A 22,539-nucleotide genomic window follows, 5' to 3' on the forward strand; every position below is an offset into this window, starting at 1 on the left:
GTAACTCAAGATACGTTCGACGTGTTCATTTGGCGTTTATTAAGTAGTACATAATATAATATATTAACGTGTGCATGTGTACACTTAAAAATACAATTCGCTCAGTTTTTATCAACTATGATATTATAATACATGTCTTTTGGTTACTTCCACAAAGGGGTGTGCGAATACAAGCGCCATTTTGCGCGAGATCCTTCCTACGAAAGGAGCAATGGTATCACAGAGACAGGATTGAGAAGAGAGGATGGGGTTTCTTTTTTTTGTGGTTGTATAATGACCACTTAAAATCTTGACTGCTCCTTCCTCCACATGGCTTTCAATATTTCGTATAAAATTGTCAATTGATTTTCAAAAATTCAAGTAGAAACGTAATCATTCTTAGCAGTTTTATGTACTGCAGCTATTTTGTTTATAGGCAATTTGTCATTGCGAAAACTATCGACAAATTGTTGTACAGAATCTACAGTTATTTCGGCACCATCTTCCATCACCACATAAATTCCTCGAGGTATATCAATTGCTGTTAAGAGGGGTACAGCATCATCTAAACCGACAAATTCACGAAGAATATCTGATGTTTCACACTATAAGGAAAACAATAGTATATTCATTAAATTGAGAGTAATTATTAATAATTAGTTATGGATAAATACGATTGGTACTTACATCTAACGCTACATAAAATTGCAAAATATCATCTGGATCATCGTAATTTGGATCATAGTCAGGTCTACCTTGTCTGTATGCCTGTGCAGCTGGCAATAATACACTCTCTGCGAATTGAATCTCACAGTCTTCACCTTCTGTCGGAGCATAATAATGACATAAATAAACTACTGGTACTATACGTACATAGAAAGATTTTTATTTATTTAACGACAAATATGTTTCTAAAGTTTTGTTTTATCTTTGTATCGGTTCATTTTGTATACAAATAATTTAAAGTGAACTTACCGACAAAAAGAATAATTGCCGGTGCATCATGTAATGAAGCGGCGTATTTTTCAGTTAAAATATTCACCAGACGACTGGTCCATGGAAAATTCTGAAAAATTGAAGACTTTATATCAAAAACAGCAGAAAAACGATGAAGTAATACAAGTCGATCCAATAAATTTTTATTTACCAATCCTTCAGGATCCTCGATTAATTCCGCCCGACCATCCAAAGTTATAATGTTATCTCGGGGGTCAAGTATTACTAAAGTGGGTATTGCTTGTACGTCGAGGGCACTTGCTAATTTTCGTCGTCTCTCTTCTTGACTAAAAGGTATCCTCAACCAAGGCATCGTTTCAATGTAAACGTTGTAAGACTCTTCGCTCCTAACATCATATCAATTGTATTTCAATTAATGACTATACCGTAATTACTTACTATGTAAGTATATAGTTTACGTTTTATCCGAAATGAATAAGTGACATAATTTTTTCAACTTACCTATCTGAGCTTACAAAGATCACCTCGAAATCGTGACCCCTTTCTCGAATTCGTTGATAGGTGTCCACAAGTTGTGGAGTAAATGCTTTACAAGGTGGACACTGTATAAACACAGAAAATGTATATCATTTTCCATATGATATTTACGAAGGAAAAAAGTTATATTTTCTCGTCAAAATGATTAATTCAAAAGAAATACGAGTCAAATAAGACGATATATTTTTTGTTCCTTGTTTTCTATAATATCTAACGTTACGTTATATTATTAAATAACAACGTTATTTTATGATCGTTAGCTTCACACTGTTATTGTTACCTAAGATTCTCTTTTTAACTTGCACGATATAAACATGAAACAGTTTGGACTTGTTGATCGATTATTCAGTGCAGGAGAATTAGAGCACAAACGGTTAATTTTAACCACGGTGAAAAATACGTAGATTTAATCATATTTTCCAATATCTCGTTAATTATAAATTTCCAAGAAATCGATAGTTTGAAGAATAGAATACTATTTCAGCGCTGTGAATAATTCGTACACGAATATTTTTCTATACATCTGTGCGACTTATAAATATCGAAACGAAGACGAGAAATATACTTTTTAGCTTTATGTAGTTGAAACTTATGAGAATACTGTGTAAGTATATACCCAATGTGCGCTGAAGTAAACACCCTTAAAACAATGACGTAACTCTTCGTGTAGCATGGGTTCGTTACTATCGCGTGCCCCACATGGCAATAAGGGTCCATCTTCGAGAGCAGCCTTCGGATGAGGAGCCTTCCAAGGAAATTCAGCCCCGCTGGAGTCGCCGATGGTTCGCTCCACGCCTCCTCTGGTTACCACCGAGCCGTTAGAACCGTCCAATAAAATCAAAGTTGGTACATCGGCCTTTATCCGATACCTTCGAGTCAGTCTGGTCTGTAAAAGAGATACTTGGTCGGCTATAAGAGTATTTCAATGTTGATCGTGAGATTCTTCAAACTCCTCCATAAATATTCGCGAGAGCCACCATTCTTTGTTTTAAATCGCAAGAGAAGATTTCCATTCGACAAGATTGCAATAATCTGTGCGACTTGATTCCTGATCAAAGTATGAAATCGAGAGAAAAATTTCACTGATTATATAAACGTTCTAACATATATTTCTATAAGAAAAAGAACCGTGTATATTGACGAAACGGGAACCTGTTTTAATGAAATGCGAAAGGCGTAACTAGGCAGGAGTAGTTGAAGTTGCATATCGATGAAACACGTGTATTGTATTTTACTATATTTTAATATGCAAAATGAGATGTATTTTGGGTGGAAATAAAGTCGAACGAAAGCATACAGCCTGATCAGAATTATTCGCTTCAATAATTTTATTATCTACGGGAAACATTAAAGCATAATATGTGATAAATTAAATTAACGATTGCTATATTTACACTAATCAGAAATAGTAAAATTACTGTTTTCCTCTTTACGCCTCGATTCAGATATTTCTGCAAATTGTTTTCAAAACACGATAAAATAAGAGAAATCGATATAAAAGTTACTCTTGCATTCGATTATTATCCAGCGTCATACCGATAAAAGCAATAGCGCAATCCTCATCGGTGTTTTACGTTGTACGATTTTACGAAAATACGTTTCTCGCCACGTAAACTGTGGTTTTGAATTCTGCTCGCAGAGCACTCGAGTATTGGCTACAAAGAAGAAAAAAGAAGAGTTGAAGCAAAAGGAAGGATAAAGATGGAAAGATCGAAACCCATCAATTTCAGGAACCGTGAGAGGAATAACGTGACGATATAAACGAACGAGGCGTCGTGTGTGCTGCGTGCACACGCACGTTCAAGAAATTCGAAACACGTAGCCTGCCGCCTCTGTTTCTTCCGTTATCCTTCTAGCACGCAACGAAATTCAAGCACGGCGAAAAAGGGCGCAACGAGTGTCTACAGGGGAGTAATGTCTGCTGACAATGAGTGCTATCCCTTCTGCCCCCCAGCTGCATGATTACAGTGCTACAAGAGGCAAAAAAGGGACGAGAATGGAAGGCAAAAGGAAGGGGCACGAACATGATAGTAGAAACTGGTTGAAAGTTTTTCAAGCCGGAAGAGATAAGAAAGGATGAACGCGCACGGGAAAGATATACATATAAGCAAATAACCCCAGACGGGGTTAGATTTCTGTTTTTTTCCTAGATAAGCAGTCAACCCTCTCGATACTATGCTCGAGTTGAGAGAGAAGTATTAGCAATTCCTTTCCTTTCTTTTCGTATCCTTTTTTAAAAATGAAGTATCTTCCCGTTTTAGTGGTACGAAGATAGCAGAGCCCGGTTGATAATGAGAATCGCCGTCTCTTCTAGCAGGCTGCACGATTATAATACATAGTATGAACCGTGAAAACAGAGATGATAAGAAAGCTAAAAGTTCCTGCAGCGGCGCAAATAAGAAAGGATGGCAGTTTCGAAGGGTGCAGACTTGCTGGAAATTCTTTTGTGGATTATGAAACAAGCGGTAGCCGCAGCTACCTACATACTTTCTTTAGTTGTATTGTTTTGAATTTCTCGTACTTTCGAACGAACTTTTGTAATAAAGTTACTGATGGAGCTTGCCATACTGTTTACTGTTTATACAGATAGACACTTTGATTATTTTATTTAATTCCAAGATTATCCTTGGAGCAAGGGTTTCTACGTTCTACGCGTTATGTATTTTTACTATCCTTTATCCGTTGTGTATCCTATTTTTATTCACTCTAATAAAGTTCTAATTAATTATCTTAATGTTTAATTATTTAGTCTTAAAAAAAAAATACTTTTTCTACCAATAGGAAAACAGTGGAATCCATTATATACATATATTTAAAACAAGCGAATAGTCGGTCTCAAATGCTTTGATACCGTTAAACGATGCATTAACGATTTTTGTCGATCGCACTAGGACGTACTTACACTTACGTACTTCTCTCGGGAAGATGATCAACTATAGTATTCGTTAGCATTGAATACTGATTCCCGTTAAGCTGTCTGATTACAAGAGAACAAAAGGAGCAGAGAAGATCGAAGCACAATGGACATATTGCAGAAGCCTTTTATACCAGGGTAGATAATGAAGAACGGTCTAAGAGGTGAAATAAAGTTTCCAATCGTTTCAGATTTTTCGATGACGAATAATTCATTCGTACGACGCCATTTCGTACATTGTTGCGTTTATTACTATAACTGTCCTATGTACGCCTTTCATTTCTAAATATTATTTATATAAAGATCATCGATACCATTTTATTAAAAAAATAGCGATATATTTACATCGCTACGATCGTTTACCCGCCAATTTAAACGACTAACAGTTAAAACAAATGTTCATACCCCAACGTTCAATTTTCCTATTACAGGCGAAGACGACAACGAACCAAGCAACAAAATCGAATAGCTGTCGCGCGATACAAGCTTCCGCGGAGACAAAAGGACGTCTCGATCGACGGATCTGGTTCAAAAAGACCAGAGAGATTTCAATAAATCTTCGGTAACCGACACCTATCGCGCAATCGATCCTCCCTCGAAACTTTCGTTGCTCGACAGGTTATTTTCTGGCGGACCTTTTCCTTGGGAAGGACTATATACCCTTGGCAATATTTTCCCGATCTCCCTCGATCGGGAGACGAGTAAAATTCGGAGGACGATACGTTGCAGCCGAACAGAAAGAGGGTGAGCGTTGGAATAAGGCAAGAAGGGTTTTCTCTAGGTAGCCGAACGTGCGACGTCGTACGTTATCGCGACCCTTCACGGGGAGGCATTACCTCGTCCCTTCGTATATTTCCTAGGGCGCTTTCTCGTTCGTTCCTACGCTCGATGTATATATACATTGGTTCGCCGTCTCCGTCTGGAGCGGTCGATAACGCGTACGTCCTCCCTTGGCGTTGCTGCCGCTCGCTCGACGGTGCTATCGTTATTTCCCCCGGTGGTCTGTATGTCCCCTACCACGCCACTTCCATCGCTCCTGCTTGCTCGTTCCCCCGTGTCGTCCTTGCTCCATCGCCCGCTTACCCTCGTCGATTCTCTTTCTCCCTCCCGGCAACGGAACGCTTGTGTCGTTACGAAAAATCCTCGTGTGATACCATTATTCTATCTACACACTGACTAGCCACGTTCGATTAAACGTTTTGCCCATGCTTGCTACGAGTAAGTGTCGAATATCGGATATCCGACGAGTATCAAGATTACGCGAGTCGAAATCGCTTTTTTAAAGTACAGGCTTTTTCAACGAGATTACTTTCTTTCGTACGAACAACCGTACTTTGTTTTTGATTGTTTCAACTATTTCGAGTATCGCGGATACGGAAGAGGATTTTGGAAGATGAAGGATAATTTGAAAAGTGACGTTTTCTACTCTTCATTTTTTAGCAGACACTCTGCCATTTAGTCTCTCTCTGGCAAGGGGAACCCTTTGCCATGCCATGACATCGGGTAGAAGACGAGCGATGGAGGGGAAGGGATGAGATCACTGTTGACTCGTTCGCGCGCGTTCAATCGCCTTCTTCGTGAACGACAGAGGTGCACAACGCGCGCTTTGTCGCGCTAAATTTTCCGCAAAGCTTTCTTGTCGTTAAATGGTTTATCTCGCCGTCGCGCGTTTTGCATTGTATGATTGCAATGCGTGTTGTTCGCAAAAGTATAAAGAGCTTCTTAAAATACGTTTTAAAGTACTTTGAAAAATAAGATTCATACATTCGTACATAAACGTTGTTGTCCAATCACGAGTGAACTATATCTTCAGGCAGAAAGTTAAGTTGTTAGTTTCTGCGTAAAATAATTGACGACACGAGTTAGTCTTTATATAACATAGACGGCCAACAATGTGTTAAGAAAAGAAACAAGTACAAATTTTAAAATTTTATATATTTTCCATTCGATATCTAATTTTTGCAAATTTTTCAAAGCTAATTTTACTTCTAGAATTTTCAAGATTCTATCATTTTTATTGAATTCGTATAAAATTGAGCGAACTTGACATATATGTATATACCATTATATCTAGATTAAGTACGATTTCGTATAACGCGATCTGTGAACGTTGTTAATCGATTTGACGTAGGGGTGAATATAATTTGGAGTTGCGCACCCCTGGTATATACAGATATCGGCCTCCCGACGTCTCTCGTCCGACCGAGACTGACGAGACCACTGTGTTTCCATTGGTCAACCCCAGCAACGTCTTAAGACTACCATGCTTTCAATTACACGCAAACGACTACACGTTTGTGTATGGCTTGAAAATGTTACGGAACATGGAAGAACTGTTCGCATCCTATTAAGGATTAAGGAGGATAGAAAGAGAAGAGACAAAATTTAGCGTCGCTTAAATTAAAATAAGAATAAGAACGTAGGAATTAAGATAGTGTACAATCTAAAAAGACGAATTAAATGGCCAAGAGACATTTGGAGAGCATCGGTAGGCAAATGACGCGAAACATTAAATTTTTTTTAATTCGCCCAACTTTCTACCACTTTTATGGGTATGATACGCGCGGCGTCAAAGCATTTGCAGGATTTCACGCGTGTTTTTGAATCATAGGCACTGGAATACACTTATTCGGACGATTCGTATGTACTACACTTTTTCTTTGACCACTGCCGAGTAGGTCGTGTGTAATCTACACGATATGCCAGATAAAAAGCAGACAGGAGCAGAAGAGGGAGGAGGAGGAGAAGAAATGGGTGTGGGTAGATGGAAAGGGGGTGGAAAAAGGTGGAGGAAGGATTACATAGTGCCGCGTACGGGCCACTCTGTGTACGAACTGCCTCAAAGTCTATCTAGATTCCAACGTCTCTCTCATTCCTTTTTTTTCTTGCTGTTTCAGTCGTTTTCGGGGAGCGGAGGAGACTTGCACCGCCACCGATTCGCGCACACGCTCTCTCTCTTTCTCTCTCTCTCTTTTCTTTCTATGTACGCTCAAACGTAAACATCTTTCCTCTCTTTTCGGTTTGCTATTTTCCGTCGCTTTCTTGATCTCGCCGGCCGAATGAGAAAGCTATTTGCGGAAGATATGGGTCGGCCACCCCGAATGCAAAGGCTGCCTTGACTCTTTCTCAGGTGCTTCTGCGTCTAAGGCAAAGCCTCCCGCCGTATACCTTTATGAAACGGTTTACGCCGTACAAACGATGAGCAGCGCGCCTCTATTACCTAGCTGTTCAAGCAGCCGGACACTCAGTTGCTTCCTTGATACCACTAACCGTACAGTTTTGTCGAACAAACTGGACACAGTCCCCTTGCTCCCTTCTCAAGGAGCGACGTAAAAAGATAGCTTCAGCTGCCACCGCAGATCAATACGGACTTCATTAACGATGCATGGTAACGCAACGATAGCTCGCGTTATTAACCGTAATCTCTGCCAATTACTTGCTTCTTTTTTTGTTCTTATTGACAAATTTACGTTATGATCTCGTGAAACATTTTCTTTTTAATATTTTTGTTTTCAATAGACAATAATGGAATTAAGAATTTACTTTGCAATTGTTTCTGGCTTCTTTGTTTGCTTTCAATGCGAAAGGCTAAAAAAATGTTGAACGAGAAAGAGAAAGATGGTGAAAGAGAGAAAATTTGATCGTCGTTTCTTTCTTGCAACCTTCCATAACCCAAAGTTGCTCTTCTCATTGTTAAATGAATGGAACTGTATACAAAGAACCTACGATTTCAAGGGGGTGATTCCCAACGTGGATCAGGTAGATAGGCGGAATAACGAGCAAGGAAGAATCACGAGGCTACTTGACGCTAATTGCGCAGGACTCTTATCGTTACATTTACTCGCGAATCAGACTGTCAAGTATATATGTATATACATACATACATACATACATACATATACATTCTTTCTTTGTCTATTACTCTATATGTGTGCGTATATATATATCACACTAACAGCTCGAGTGCCTTGACTAATGATCGTGAAAAAAAGACAGAGAATAACAACCTCCGATCGTTCCTTACATTCACATGCTGCTAATGCGTATGCATCCAATAAGTACTAACAGCAGCCGCCTCACATAACAATTTTAAAGCATCTCTATTACACAAATGCAAACTATCCAACGTAAACCGCTGTTTCAAACCGTCATATAGAAAACCGTTACTTTCCTTTTTCATTTCTCTTGTATCATTTCTTTTTAATTCGTTACCCCGATGCGATAGTAGAACCTCGTTAACGTGCATAAAAAGTATAGGGGAAACCGAATATCCACTATGCGTGTGCGAAGTGTTGCAACGTAACGCAGAGTCACTCAAACTTTCGAGACAAGAGATATGTGCGTCATCGAGGTGCGTGGGTGATGAAAAGATCAATGTACGATGCCGTCCTACCGTCTGCTTTTAATCGCCACGAACAAAATTCTCGTCTCAATTTCAATTCATTCGTTCGTTTGTTTCCAATTAAAACGGTGTTAGGAATTTTTTCACAGATTTTCGTAACCCCTTGGTAAAATTATTAGATTTACAATTTCCTCCAGCACCATCTGCAGGGTGAAATTGTTATCTTAACCGGCATTTCTTTTACTTGGATTTCTGAAATTATTTTTTAATTCGTTAGATTCTTTTTGACTTGGACAAAGTCTTCGTATAATATATCATTCGTCTATAAATCTGTACCATAAAAAGAAAAGGAATAGATTAAAACACGCTTTACTAGAAAGGAGTCGTACAAATGTTGATTAAAAAAGGAAAAAGAAAACATATTTGATCGTGACTGAAAAAGTACGTTGGTAGTTAGTTTGTAGAGAAGCAGATGTTTTGTGGAAATATTACGAACGATTTTTAGTTAGAGAAAGTCGACTCTGCCTCGTGTGTCGGTGCAAATAAAATCGGACCCTAAATAGCACGTCTGGCGAGGGGTTAAAACACCCGTTGGAAATAAAAAAGGCGCTGCGCGCACAGTCCTTCTGCATAACAGCATGTGTGCCTTCTCTATGTATACATGTGTAACTTTATGACAGACATATGTATACAAATTTCAAATGATACGCTCGCCTCAATTGATCACAGCCCGTCTGACCGTAAAATTCGCATAGCCGGTGAAAAAGTCGTGAAGAAAAGCTGCCACCGTTGGGAAATATGGGAAAACCATTAAAATTATTATCTCGTACGGTGTTTCGAATTAATAGAAACGCGCTTTTTCATTTTCAAGGAGTTAGTAGTTATCTGAATGGCCGTTCCGGCAAACGCAACCATTATTCGGCTTAAAAAGCCAATCTAATTATTTGATTGAATTTGATTGAAATAGCGTGGCTGTGCGATCTCAGTGATAAAGATTTGGTGATATCGGCTTCAAGCAGAAAAAGAGAGAGAGATGGAGTAATTCGAGTGCAATTATTAGGAATGTTCTTTCGCCCGTTATAATCTCGATGGAGGTGAATAAAATTGAAAACAAGAAAATATATCGAACAAAAGATACATAGAAGCTACGAAATAAACATAGTATGAAAATGTTTTGGTGTTTCTGAAAATTTTCGAGAAAGAAAATATGATTGTTAATTTCGTAGAACTTAATAGTAAAAATAGATATACATGACATTAACGTGTTTACGATTATTTTAGTACTGTTGAATGCCAGAAGTATTACTACCCATAATTTGTTTAGCGATATCCCAATCCCAATAAGTAAAAATCGAATAAAATATAGGAGGAGTGGAAATTGAAATATGAAAGAATTACAGAGATGCGTGTTACCTTTCTCTCGTAGTCCAAGTTCGGTACAGCCAACCAGGGTAACTCTGCAACGTGTGCACGGAAACTTTCTTCAAAGTCGAGGACATCGGCTACGTTACTCCAAAGAACCACGTGCACGACCTCGAACTTTTTCCTCCTTTCTCTACCTCTGGTGGAATTCTCTGTGTCCCGATCGTTTTCCGTGTGTGACGGGGATAACGAGTTGACATTGGTGTACAGGTCGAGCAGCTGACGCGTAAAGTCATCGCACGTAGCACCGGGATTAATGAAACTAAAATACACACCGATCACTTCACAAGTCGGCTGGCCGTCTTCATCGACAAGCATACCACTTGCATCGCACGGTTTTGTGTCTTGTTGATTAACCTGACTGCACCGCGACAGTTGTTTACCGAACAATCTATGTTGCCAACAGACTGGTTTCGCGGCGGCCGCAGGTGACTTTTTCGTTACGTTTCCCGAGCTGGATGATGCCTGCTCGCTATAGCACGCGGCCATCGCACGTAACAATTAGCCCGCTTCATTCACCGTCGACACGCACTGACAATCTTTCCGTTTCTACACTGCTTTCAAATCGAACTCGGTACTCCTTGCTCCGTCAACGCCGACTGATTCACGTTTCGCTGACTCGGGACCCGTGACCAATCACAGACGTTTCGATCCGGTTAAACCCGAGCGCCGCCGAATCGCGCCGATAAACGCGCGCTTTTTCTCAATATTGGATGTATTCAAATTATTCCTTTTTCATTTTCGATTAATGTATCCTTATATAACCTGTAGAAACCTATTTTTTTTAATTTTCCCATTGTTTCATCATTTTCTCATATGTGTACCTGCTGTTATAATACTGTTTTTTATTTCGCATAAATTTCCATTGATGTTTCATTCATTGTATATATTATTTGATATTATATTGTAAAGTTTTAATCGAGAAAATAAAATATGTTACAGATAAATAATATTGAAAGAAATGTACAACACATATTATGTTACAAGTTTCAAATTGTACTACATTCTTGTGTATTTCAAATATTCTGAATATACGTTGACTTAGTCTTTATTTGGAAAGAAATTTAAACTATCATAAGTCGCTGAAAGTATTACAGTTTTTAAACTATTTAATATTTACAATAAGTGTTTAAAGGTAGAAAGAAAACAATTATTTCATTTAATAGTTGTATGTATATATGTACATACGTATATGTAAGTAATTTAATCATGTTTCAATAGTGTAACATATAAACGCAACATGATATTAGTCATTAATGAATCCTGAAAAAGATTGTGACTTTGCAAAGTTATTGCAATATTGTTATTTCATTAATTAACAATTTTTAATTAAAATTATGTTATTCGAGCTTTTATTTACCAAAATCGATTAAAACATATCAATGATCGATATTAAAGTTATCGATATTAATTTAAAGTATATTTACGTGACATAACCTGGATGAAAGTAAAACCGGCGAATACCGTGACATTGTAAACTTATTATTTAAGTTGGGAATTAAAATAAATAATTCAAATATGGATGCTTCGATTATCAGAAATGTATTTAATTATGAATAATCCATGTTTAGTAATTGATTATTTACTCCTAACCTATTTCATCTATTGTACATAGAAATACCGATAAAATTACATTTTTATATATTAATGTTATATTTTTTATAGATGAAGGATTTCCATAATTTATTTAATCAAATGTCTGAAACATGTTTCAAGACATGCGTGAGTACATTTATGTCAAGGGATATATCTACAGAAGAGGTATGTTATAATTAAAATTAAAATGTATTATTGGTTTTATTTATAAAATGCATATATCCCATCACAAATATTGAATCTACAAGTACTTATGTGCTAAAAAATATAAAATTTGTTTTTTTATTATGTTTTTAAATTTGCCATAGATTCAATGCATAGAGAACTGTTCAGGGAAACATATCCACGCAAATCACAAAATAATGGAAATATTTATGGAAGTGCAACCTGCTATTGTTCGTAAAAGCATGGAGGAATTTCAAAAGACTCAGGCAGCTTTAGATGCAGCACAAAAAGAACAGAATTCTGAAAGTAATAGATAGTCAATTTTGTAAATTAATTAGCTCCTCTATTAAATATATTTTTTAAACCTAACTGTATTTCAAGTTATTTTTTTTGCTGTATGTATTTATTGTTATTTACAATTATTTACCAATCAGTTCTTGTAAAACACTTCTATATATTCTATGAAAATAATAAATATACAAAATACTATAATCACTTTTTGATAATACATTTCTAGTTTTTAAATAAAACTTGATATTTTGATAAAAAAACAGTGCTAGCAATTAACAAGAATTCTATACAAAGCAAGATATATAAGCATTCATTTATTGTTTGGAGTTTGTATACACATAATATACACACAATAACATCATGATTAGGAACATAATATAGTAGCTACAATACATTTCATAACTTAAAAAGTGCTTCAACTGGATATTTCAAGTTATTCTGTGTAACTTCTCGTTCTTATTTCTACTTAATAAATATAAGATTTTATTTTTGTTTAATTACAGTATTTGCTTTTGTTGGTCTAAACATTCCTAAAAAACCTGTTAAATAATGGAATGTATTTTCTATAGATTCATGATAAAAAGATATAATAATTTTCAGAAATTATATATTAAGTCAATTTGCATTATGTAAAAAAATAAAATGTTATTATTACAGTATGAATCATAATTTTTGCTTTATACATAAATGTAGATGTATAATGATGATAATTCGCAAAAATTTGGAAAGTAAATTGTACATTTATTTGATATACAATTCACTCATACACATTATTATATGTGTACTTGAAAATTTATATTATGATCACATTGGAAGAGTTAGTTTAAAACATGATAAGACGCATTGATGATGTCATAATATAACTAGCTTCACTTTTATGGTTTAAGTTACTATTAATGTTACTGTAAACTTTAAGTATAAGCAACAAACAATAATGACAATGTACATACATTTATTATATCTATACTAAAAATTTTTCTATTTATGAAGCGTAATAATTCATAACGTTTCAGTATACACAATAGTGCTGCTTTAAAAGAAATATTTGTATACATAATGTCAATGTGTATGAAAGTATATAAAATTATAATTTTACACAAGCCATTTAATTTTTAAATATTCACTTATAAAATATGACTAGTTTGAACCTGTTTTGCAACAGTTAAATATTTTCCTTTTCACACATTAATCAAAATTGATTCTCTTTTTTAGTAAACCAATACTGTGGTATATATAAAAAAATGTAAATAAACTTATATTTTCTATATTAAAATACTCAAAAGTTTTCTAAAAGTTAGATATTATAATTACATATTATCTTCTGTGTTATGATAATATGTTTAATAACAAAATAAAAATTATTTATTTTGTAAAAATGTATATAACATAATTTGAAAAAAAAGTAAAATTAAGTAAACTTAGTTACAAGCATCTTTGTATAAATATTAATAGCACAAAGGAAGTACCATTAATTTAAAAATATGATTAGGCTAATCATAAGCATGTGACTTATTCCTATTTTTATCAAAACAATTGACTGTTACATAAAAAAAGTTATAAATGAAGCCAATATATACATACAACTAGACTGCGGATATTTATACAAATTCATATTTTTCAGTATATAATTAAAAGAGTATAACCTTAGCAGAAAATTGTTTTAAACAATACAAGTATCTTATTTTAGGTACAAGTACACAGAGAGCACTATACGATATTTTATATACTTCTTCATATCATATACGTTCTGTTCAATTTTGCACTTTTAAATTTGCTATAAAATGCATAAAAACCCGCAGTCTACATATAATAATAAATGTGTAGAAATATTGAACATTTAATGTATGGAGTGTCCAAAAATGATTGTATCAAACTAACATACAGCACTTATTAAATTAAACCGTCTAATATTAACATTTTTTTTGCTCATTTTAATTAGCACCGCATATTTTAAAAATATGATGTAATCTTTTTTTGATCCTGTGTAGTTGGAAGTACTCAAATTCTCTTTCTTTTAAAATAGATTAAATTTAGCAACGTGCGTAAATAAGGAATACATCTTGACCTAATAGTTATAAGAGAATCAAAGTTAAAATTCGGTCAATATTTTTATTATTTAAAATGAAATGAGAAATATTAAAATAATATAGTTCTCAATTTGTTTAATTTATCGAATTTAAATTGATGCTAATATAAATAAAGAATCAATGCTGTTTTGTACATACCGTAAAATTCAAAGCTAAATATATCATCATAGTTTATGTATTTACATTAGAACTTCTTTAAGTCAGATATAAAAATTAAATATCTATTGCCTTTAAAGTTTTGTAAGCATTGCTATCAAATAAAAAGAATCTTCATTAAATCTTTCATCAGAAGTTATTCATTATTATTAACTGTTGCATATAATTATTAATTATATAATTGAGATTAACTGATACATATGACATGTATCACGAATATTGGCCAATATTTAAAGCATAATTCAGAAATTATTCAGTCTGTTTTTAGATGACAATCTATTCTTCTTCAAAAACTTATTGAAACTGACAAACTATTTGACAGCAGTGTCCTTTAGTACGTTTTCAAGAGTGTTTGAAAGTTGTTCTACCTTGTCATTTCCTTTGTCTTTCAAGAAGAAATTCGTATGGACGAATGTATTTTTTTATTCATGTTTCCCATAACTTGAATTCATTTCTTCTAATGTAACTACTGTTCAAGCCACGATGGTAAAGATGAATTTGGTGATTTAACTTTTATGTTAAATTGCTTCAGTGTGGCTTCCAGAGCAGTTTGATTTCCAGAAAAATAAGCAGATACTGCATTATGGAATAATAATAATTGTTTATGCATTACCTTGATCTGTAATAAGAAAAAAAATTATCACAATATGTAACATTTTAAAAGAATATAATATAAAAAATTAAATCTAATAACATACTCTATTTTCATCTAAAAATTTAAGTTTAATCGAAACATCTGATCTTAGTTTTTCAAAATTTTGCTTATGCTCTTCATAATTTGCCTGTGCTGCTTCCAATCTTGCTGCATTGCTGCTATCGTTTTTTGTTACTTGTGCTAATGCTTCAAGATCTGTTCTATAGGCATCGTATTCTATTCTGTAAACAAACCTCTTTTGTTTATAAGTATTTGCGAAATATATTTAACTATTTCTCTTGTTAAAACAGTGTTACAATTACCTTGCTGTTTCATATTGTCGTACTGTAAATAATGTGTCTTCAATAGTTTTATTACAAAGTGTATTTACTGAAGAAACAAAAAAATTTAAGGCCCCTAATAATGTTTCACCATTTTTAGTCAAATTCCTTTGAGTTTCTGAATTATATAGAAACTCTTCTTGTAACTCTGGAGATTTTTGTGCTAACTCAGAAAATGCTTCCCCTAAAGCATGTTGCGTTTGAACAACATGATGAAAATGAGAAGCTAATGCTCTAGATAATCGTAACACATTGCAGTACTTCCTTTGAGTATCTCTTAATAATTCAATTTGTGTTTCAAGTTCTATAAAAGGAAAGATATAACAGTTACATAAGAAACATAAATAATATTAAGCTATATTATATAGAACTTACCTGAATCTACTGTACGGGATGTTTTCCCAAGTTTTTCATACATTAATTGTCTTGTACACTTATAAGTAGAAATACTCCAATTTTTAATGCTTTCAATTTTACTCTGAGCAGTACGCATTGTCTGTGTATCACCATTCTGAATAGGTGTATTTGGAGATACTGTTACAGCTATTAGATATATAAAAATATTTGAGTAATGTTCAAATTAATCCTTTGCAATAGATTTATTAGATTATACTTTATTAACACAAATCTCACTTACACATTTGAGATATAGGACTACCCAATGTTAAGTTTATTGTAGCTGGTCTGGGTTGATTTTCATTATTACAATTATTTGGTACATGAGGTGGAGGAGTTCCACTATGAACTGCACTATCGCTATCATTTAAAGATGGAGCATCTTTCAACATTTCATGAATACTTCGCTCCATTCCACTTAATGTAACAGCTATATTATGATATAAATAAAAAATATATTAATATGTTTTAGGATAAAATGTAAAATTAAAACCTTTTGGAAAGTAAACAATTGGAAAACTTAGAATATATCTTAAGAAAGATATTAATATAATATATCATAAAAAATAGATCTCAACAAATCTAATTAATAAAGACTGATCAAAACATTACTGAAAATTAATCTATAAAACATAGATATAATTACTGAATATTCGTAATAATTTTATAAAAAGATTTACGAACAAAAATGGTGATCAATATTAGACAGGAAGTTAAAAAATTTACAAAAGAAAATGTTTACATGTAACCGCCATTTTTTATAATATACAAGTCTCAAAAATTGTTATGTATAAATACAAAGATCTTACATGTAATAATAAATAGTATTATAGTACATTATAGTACACTAATCTTTGACACTGCATCAATTAAGTGAATTGTATAAACAAAAGACGCATCAAGAACTGTCATATGACACCTGCTTTAAAACCAAATACGGTTAGGCTAATATTTGTTCATATACATCAGAGTAATGTATTGTTGAAACAGTCAGGAACTAAAGTTTCTAAAGAATAAAATGACATTATTTTGAGGTAGTACTCACTATAAAATCAGAAGATATAAGTAATTCCTACTATTCTATGCTTAAATCTTCAGAACAAATCTTTATAAATGCTTCATGGAAGATATAAATGATATAATATACATACCGACCTAGGTGGCGTACACTAACGTATATCGCAATCTTTGGAAACACCCGGAAAGTTAAATTTATAATAATAATTTATAATAATTTCGTTCAATTTATATTGTGTATTATTTTTTTTCTATTATAATAAATGATTCTATTTCTATGTACATTAATACAAATCTTAAAGTCAAAGTATAATATAAATTGTGAATAATGACAATTATATGTTTCGCAGTTTATACATTCTTCTTTTTTTTTAGAAATTAAAAGCTAAATTATGTATGTAAAAATTTTATATGAGTAGATGCATGTGTAAGTAGGTAAACGGATAAACGGAAATACACTCACTAATATATAACACTGTGAATGCTATACATCAGTAAATGCAAGTTAATGAGGAAAATAATTATGAAACAAGTTCCTTTTATGGCCGGGAGGCTGAGAATAAATTATTTACTACTTTATGCAAATTTTTATAAAATTATGTGATTCGTCTAGATTAACAATATATAAATGTTTTATTGCAGTTAGAAGAATGTTACGATTATTATAAGAATTAAAAGTTATTTAAGAAGATACATCTCTTATCGAGTACGTACTCTATATCATTTCTATATTCTATGATCGAAATAAGGGCATGTGGTGGTGTACGAGTGCGGAAGCTCCTTCGAAAAGGTTGTAAAGGAGTTTCCTCCACGTTTTTGGTTTTGACAGGTATACGTTCGTACAAGTCTATATTAAGTACTATGAAGTAATGGCCTAACACATACAAAAAAAATTATTTTGATTAATTATGTGGTATATTTATAAAATACTATTACATTAACATGTTTTATTATTAATTGCCTGAGGTTAGAAACTCGTGGTAGAACTGAGCATTGTATTTTCATGTATTTACACATTTTAACTAAATGCAAATATATGAAAATTATAATATAACATGTTTTTTTCATTACATTCTTTCATTTCATACAGCCCTAATTGAAAAAATGGTTACTCGTTTATGACGGAATATGAGCAGAACATATGTTGAAATATTTTCTATGTAGTTCAATTATTTAATAATATTCCTCTTTGAGAAAAATTTTGATTAAATAAATTCAATTATTTCAAAATATGATATGTTTAATAAAGTTCTACATTATTCTCAATCTAGTGTATATATTTTGATTGTTTGGATACATTCTTTTTAGAATATTCACATTTAAGTTGTAATTTCATTGTCAATTTGTTATGCAAATTTAATATTTCTTATTTAATAACCGCAATTACTTGTAATATTATAGTGATTATATTATTTAAAATTTTGTATTATGCGCATAATTTAGTATTTAAAAAGCAATAGAATTTAAAATTATGATAAATTTTAAATATTCCTTTGTTAAATTTAAATTCTATAATAACATTTTCAGGCAGGTAAATATTTTACCATCATGCCACCAAAAAAGTCAATGGAGGAAACTGATCGGTTGACTCGTATAGCTATTGTTAATTCTGATAAATGTAAACCAAAACGATGCAGACAAGAATGCAAAAGATCTTGTCCAGTAGTACGAATGGGAAAACTTTGTATAGAAGTTACTCCTAATAGTAAGATAGCATCAATATCTGAAGAACTGTGTATTGGATGTGGTATTTGTGTCAAGGTATAATAAGAAATGTTATAGAGAAATATTAGTGAATAATAGAGTACAATATTATTATATTAAATTAATAACAAGCAATTTAATATTTTAAAATTATAATAATATATATATATATATATATGTATTTTTAGAAATGTCCATTCGAGGCAATATCTATTATTAATCTCCCTAGTAATTTAGAGAAAGAAACGACACATCGTTATTCAAAAAATTCGTTTAAACTGCACAGACTGCCTATTCCAAGACCTGGAGAAGTATTAGGTTTGGTTGGAACTAATGGAATTGGGAAATCAACTGCTCTTAAAATTTTGGCAGGCAAACAAAAGCCTAATTTAGGACGATTTTCAGTATGTATAATAATATATTTTCTTTGCATAATATACATTTTTTTTTTATAAGTTTATGGAATTTTCTTGTTTAATTAATATAGGATCCACCAGATTGGACAGAAATTTTAAGCCATTTTAGAGGTAGTGAATTGCAGAATTATTTTACCAAAATATTGGAAGATGATTTAAAAGCTCTTATCAAACCTCAGTATGTAGATCAAATTCCTAAAGCTGTAAAAGGCACTGTACAACAGCTTTTAGACAAAAAGGATGAGTGTAAAAATCAGATAGAAATTTGTAAAATGTTGGGTAAGTTAAAATTACTGTTAATAATTTATATTTTTAAGATATTTTAAGAACAGCGATAAAATAATAAAAATTAAGTGAATAAGCCAATTTTTAACAATGGAATTATTGAATTTCTTTTAGATTTAATGCACATACGTGATAGAGGTATTGATGCACTTTCTGGTGGAGAACTTCAACGTTTTGCATGTGCTATGGTATGCATTCAAAATGGAGACATTTTTATGTTTGACGAACCATCTTCATATTTAGATGTAAAACAACGCCTCAATGCGGCTGTGACGATTCGATCTCTTATTCATCCCGATAAGTAAATAGTATAAATAATTTAAATAATATAATAAAAATGTACATATAATTTAAAATATTATTTCTATTTATCAGGTTCATAATAGTAGTGGAACATGACTTATCAGTTTTAGACTATTTGTCTGATTTTATTTGTTGCCTTTATGGTGTTCCGGGAGCGTATGGTGTTGTTACTATGCCTTTCTCTGTTAGAGAAGGTATAAATATTTTCCTCGATGGTTTTGTGCCAACCGAAAATTTGAGATTCCGTGAGGAATCTCTTGTATTTAAAGTGGCAGAAAGTGCAACCGAGGAAGAAGTAAAACGCATGAATCATTACGAATATCCTGCGATGACGAAGACAATGGGTTCTTTTAAATTAAATGTTGAGAAGGGTCAATTTACAGATTCAGAAATTCTTGTGCTACTTGGTGAAAATGGAACGGGAAAAACAACATTCATCAGAATGTTGGCTGGTAATTTGCCACCTGATGACGGATCGGGTAAGTAAAGTCAGACTTACTTCAGTCAAGAAATTTTTCATATATTCGTTATGTATTAAATAAAAAAGTAAATGATTCAATTATTGATATTAAATGATTTAATTTTATTCTTTGTAGGAAGTATTCCCCAGTTACATATTAGTTACAAACCACAAAAAATTAGTCCCAAATCTCAAGGCATTGTACGGCAATTATTACATGAAAAAATTAGGGACGCTTATGTTCATCCTCAATTTGTAACGGACGTTATGAAACCGTTAAAAATAGATGATATTATGGATCAAGAAGTACAGAATCTCTCCGGAGGAGAATTACAACGAGTGGCTTTAGCTTTATGTCTTGGAAAGCCTGCCGATGTTTATTTAATCGATGAACCTTCTGCTTATCTGGACTCTGAGCAACGTTTAGTTGCAGCTAAAGTAATAAAACGGTAATTGAAAATTCTGGCTATTTGTATTAATCTGTATTATTAAAAAAAATAATCAAAATACGCGATTATTTTAGGTTTATTTTACATGCAAAGAAAACGGGATTCGTAGTAGAGCATGACTTTATCATGGCTACGTACTTGGCTGACCGTGTAATTGTATTTTCCGGTACTCCATCATTAGCGACTACAGCTCATAGTCCGCAATCTCTATTAAATGGAATGAACAGATTTTTAGAACTTTTAGGTATTACGTTCAGAAGAGATCCAAACAATTTCAGACCGAGGATTAATAAGAGTCAGTCCGTGAAAGTATGTTACTTTATTTTAGATATTACCTATTTTTTATGTTATCAATTTTCTCGTACATGTTTATTTTATTGTTAATAGGATTTGGAACAGAAGAAAGCTGGGCAATATTTCTTCCTCGAAGAATGAGATATGATCTCATCCACAAGTTGAATAGCAGCTAGTATAAGAGACTGTTCAGAAGTTTTTGTAAATCTTTATATCTTTAAAAGCCGGGAATGGATTTCTTACAATATATTAAATATTAATGCCGCATATTTTGCATTGAATTGAAATATTATTCGTTTCGGCACATCACTATTGTCTATGCGATATTTATTTAAATAAATAATGGAGATTTTCCTATAAACATCTCGATATATTACAAATTTGATTTAAACAAATATACAACTGTATTTTTATATTGAATACGACGCCACAGACTTATTTATATCCATAAATATAAGTCAGTTTGCATTTTCAACTCGTTAAGTAAACAATATAATGCATTTTATGTATAAATAATTTATGTCCAATTATGTAAAAGAAATTAAGGGAGATTGAGCATCTCGTATATGTACATGTACATCTGCTATACAACATGAATTATAATACATCTGAAATATAAAAAAAGATAATGTGTTAATTATTTGACAAACCTCATGAATTTAATGTTTTTAAATTATACAATATGAAAGAAAAATTATGACTTTCATCCAAAGATAATATAAAGGTGCATTTTAAAACAATATTTCCTTTTAATCTAAATGCTTTGCATTATTTTTTGAATTATCAGAATTAAGCAGAGAAGTAAAATATTTCTGATTTATAAATTAGAATTAAAAAATACTATCTTACGAAAATATAACACTTAATACTTTGATTAGGACATTAAGTCACCTTGAAGATGATATTTTTAACATGTTTATGCGTATACGACAAAATAGAAAGAGGTAAAATGTTTCGGACTTATCTAAGCAAACTCGACGTAATAAATCACTTATTATATACTTACCTATTACTTTAGTTATCTTTATACTACGTAGTGACATGTATTATTCATACTATCAATATGTATTTGTTATTATTCCAATTTTGGGTATAATAAGAAACAATAATTAGATGCCTTTATTTGCATAGTGGAACATCAATTACGTGTAAAAAGATAAACGAAACTTTGAAAAAAAAAAAAGAAAAAGATAAATAAGTTGTGTAAATGACAAATGGTAAGAATTAAGTATTACTTCATGTATTGTATATACAACAAAATTTCAGACGAAGAATATACGACTGACCGAATTTAATGTAAAATTTTATTGAACATGGAAGAATCCTTTTTAATGTTTTCTTCCATAATTGACATTATAACAATGTGATAAATTCTTGTTATATATGTTATATTATACCCTTGTTGTATTGTTTTATACAGCAGAATGTAATTTAAGTTGGATTTCTGCCAGATGTCTGGCACGTTTACATTAGATATTTGAAACTAAAAATTTATTTTTTACGTTTAATTATAATAAAGCATTCTGTGGTAATTGTTTACACAGCATTGAGTTTGTTTCTTATCAGAATGTTTGTTACATATAATTCAAATATGTGGAATAGATTTTGCATTTATCCATTTTAGTGATGTCCTCGACATTGCATAATTTGAAGGAAGCCAGCACTAAAAAGCTTTCAAACGATAAACAAATTACAGAGTAATTAAAAGTAAATCGATACCCGGAAATGTAGATAAGCCGATAAGTTTTTAAAATGATTAAATTGCCGGTTTTTTTTTCTATAAATTGAAGCTAT

At 32.5% G+C, this 22,539-nt stretch overlaps 4 protein-coding genes across 7 annotated transcripts; 2 read left to right on the plus strand and 2 right to left on the minus strand.

The window, feature by feature from the left end:
• Positions 1-11: 11 nt before the first annotated feature.
• LOC126916835 (nucleoredoxin-like) lies at positions 12-10,764 on the minus strand. The gene is made up of 7 exons (XM_050723050.1): positions 10,143-10,764; positions 2,090-2,359; positions 1,438-1,538; positions 1,127-1,322; positions 955-1,045; positions 667-803; positions 12-584 (listed from the first exon to the last, which is right to left on the minus strand). Exons 1-7 carry the CDS (start codon positions 10,638-10,640, stop codon positions 357-359), a joined length of 1,521 nt encoding a protein of 506 aa, XP_050579007.1. The 5' UTR covers positions 10,641-10,764; the 3' UTR covers positions 12-356.
• Positions 10,765-11,225: 461 nt separating this feature from the next.
• Positions 11,226-12,281, plus strand: LOC126916733 (mitochondrial import inner membrane translocase subunit Tim10 B-like). 3 transcript variants are annotated; one of them, XM_050722826.1, is made up of 3 exons: positions 11,226-11,345; positions 11,817-11,912; positions 12,056-12,281. In XM_050722826.1, the coding sequence occupies exons 1-3, from the start codon at positions 11,322-11,324 to the stop codon at positions 12,227-12,229; spliced, it is 294 nt and encodes a 97-aa protein (XP_050578783.1). In that variant the 5' UTR covers positions 11,226-11,321; the 3' UTR covers positions 12,230-12,281. The 3 variants fall into 3 exon arrangements, with proteins under 3 accessions (XP_050578783.1, XP_050578781.1, XP_050578782.1); XM_050722824.1 differs by lacking the exon at positions 11,226-11,345 and adding an exon at positions 11,374-11,721; XM_050722825.1 differs by lacking the exon at positions 11,226-11,345 and adding an exon at positions 11,378-11,693.
• Positions 12,282-12,502: 221 nt separating this feature from the next.
• Positions 12,503-16,998, minus strand: LOC126916722 (arfaptin-2). 2 transcript variants are annotated; one of them, XM_050722799.1, is made up of 6 exons: positions 16,863-16,998; positions 16,059-16,247; positions 15,797-15,964; positions 15,404-15,725; positions 15,145-15,322; positions 12,503-15,065 (listed from the first exon to the last, which is right to left on the minus strand). In XM_050722799.1, exons 2-6 carry the CDS (start codon positions 16,228-16,230, stop codon positions 14,913-14,915), a joined length of 993 nt encoding a protein of 330 aa, XP_050578756.1. In that variant the 5' UTR covers positions 16,231-16,247; positions 16,863-16,998; the 3' UTR covers positions 12,503-14,912. The 2 variants fall into 2 exon arrangements, with proteins under 2 accessions (XP_050578756.1, XP_050578757.1); XM_050722800.1 differs by lacking the exon at positions 16,863-16,998 and adding an exon at positions 16,627-16,846.
• Positions 16,999-17,530: 532 nt separating this feature from the next.
• LOC126916713 (protein Pixie) lies at positions 17,531-21,374 on the plus strand. The gene is made up of 9 exons (XM_050722777.1): positions 17,531-17,663; positions 18,362-18,595; positions 18,727-18,942; positions 19,026-19,233; positions 19,354-19,540; positions 19,615-20,021; positions 20,139-20,451; positions 20,526-20,760; positions 20,839-21,374. The coding sequence occupies exons 2-9, from the start codon at positions 18,383-18,385 to the stop codon at positions 20,884-20,886; spliced, it is 1,827 nt and encodes a 608-aa protein (XP_050578734.1). The 5' UTR covers positions 17,531-17,663; positions 18,362-18,382; the 3' UTR covers positions 20,887-21,374.
• Positions 21,375-22,539: the final 1,165 nt, after the last annotated feature.

The sequence above is a fragment of the Bombus affinis genome, chromosome 5 (genome assembly GCF_024516045.1).
Source record: "Bombus affinis isolate iyBomAffi1 chromosome 5, iyBomAffi1.2, whole genome shotgun sequence".
NCBI classification, from domain to species: domain Eukaryota; kingdom Metazoa; phylum Arthropoda; class Insecta; order Hymenoptera; family Apidae; genus Bombus; species Bombus affinis.

Excerpts from the sequence above, each read along its gene's own strand:
- LOC126916835 (XM_050723050.1), bottom strand. The coding sequence starts at position 10,640 with ATGGCCGCGTGCTATAGCGAGCAGGCATCATCCAGCTCGGGAAACGTA. Across the intron at positions 1,539-2,089 it reads TTTACTTCAGCGCACATTGG|TGTCCACCTTGTAAAGCATT; the intron begins GTATATACTTAC and ends GTGTTTATACAG. Across the intron at positions 1,323-1,437 it reads ATCTTTGTAAGCTCAGATAG|GAGCGAAGAGTCTTACAACG; the intron begins GTAAGTTGAAAA and ends ATATGATGTTAG.
- LOC126916733 (XM_050722824.1), top strand. The coding sequence starts at position 11,674 with ATGCTTCGATTATCAGAAATGTATTTAATTATGAATAATCCATGTTTA. Across the intron at positions 11,722-11,816 it reads TTATGAATAATCCATGTTTA|ATGAAGGATTTCCATAATTT; the intron begins GTAATTGATTAT and ends TATTTTTTATAG. Across the intron at positions 11,913-12,055 it reads GGGATATATCTACAGAAGAG|ATTCAATGCATAGAGAACTG; the intron begins GTATGTTATAAT and ends AATTTGCCATAG.
- LOC126916722 (XM_050722799.1), bottom strand. The coding sequence starts at position 16,230 with ATGGAGCGAAGTATTCATGAAATGTTGAAAGATGCTCCATCTTTAAAT. Across the intron at positions 15,965-16,058 it reads TAGTCCTATATCTCAAATGT|CTGTAACAGTATCTCCAAAT; the intron begins GTAAGTGAGATT and ends TATATCTAATAG. Across the intron at positions 15,323-15,403 it reads CGACAATATGAAACAGCAAG|AATAGAATACGATGCCTATA; the intron begins GTAATTGTAACA and ends GTTTGTTTACAG.
- LOC126916713 (XM_050722777.1), top strand. The coding sequence starts at position 18,383 with ATGCCACCAAAAAAGTCAATGGAGGAAACTGATCGGTTGACTCGTATA. Across the intron at positions 19,541-19,614 it reads TCTCTTATTCATCCCGATAA|GTTCATAATAGTAGTGGAAC; the intron begins GTAAATAGTATA and ends TCTATTTATCAG. Across the intron at positions 20,452-20,525 it reads GCAGCTAAAGTAATAAAACG|GTTTATTTTACATGCAAAGA; the intron begins GTAATTGAAAAT and ends CGATTATTTTAG.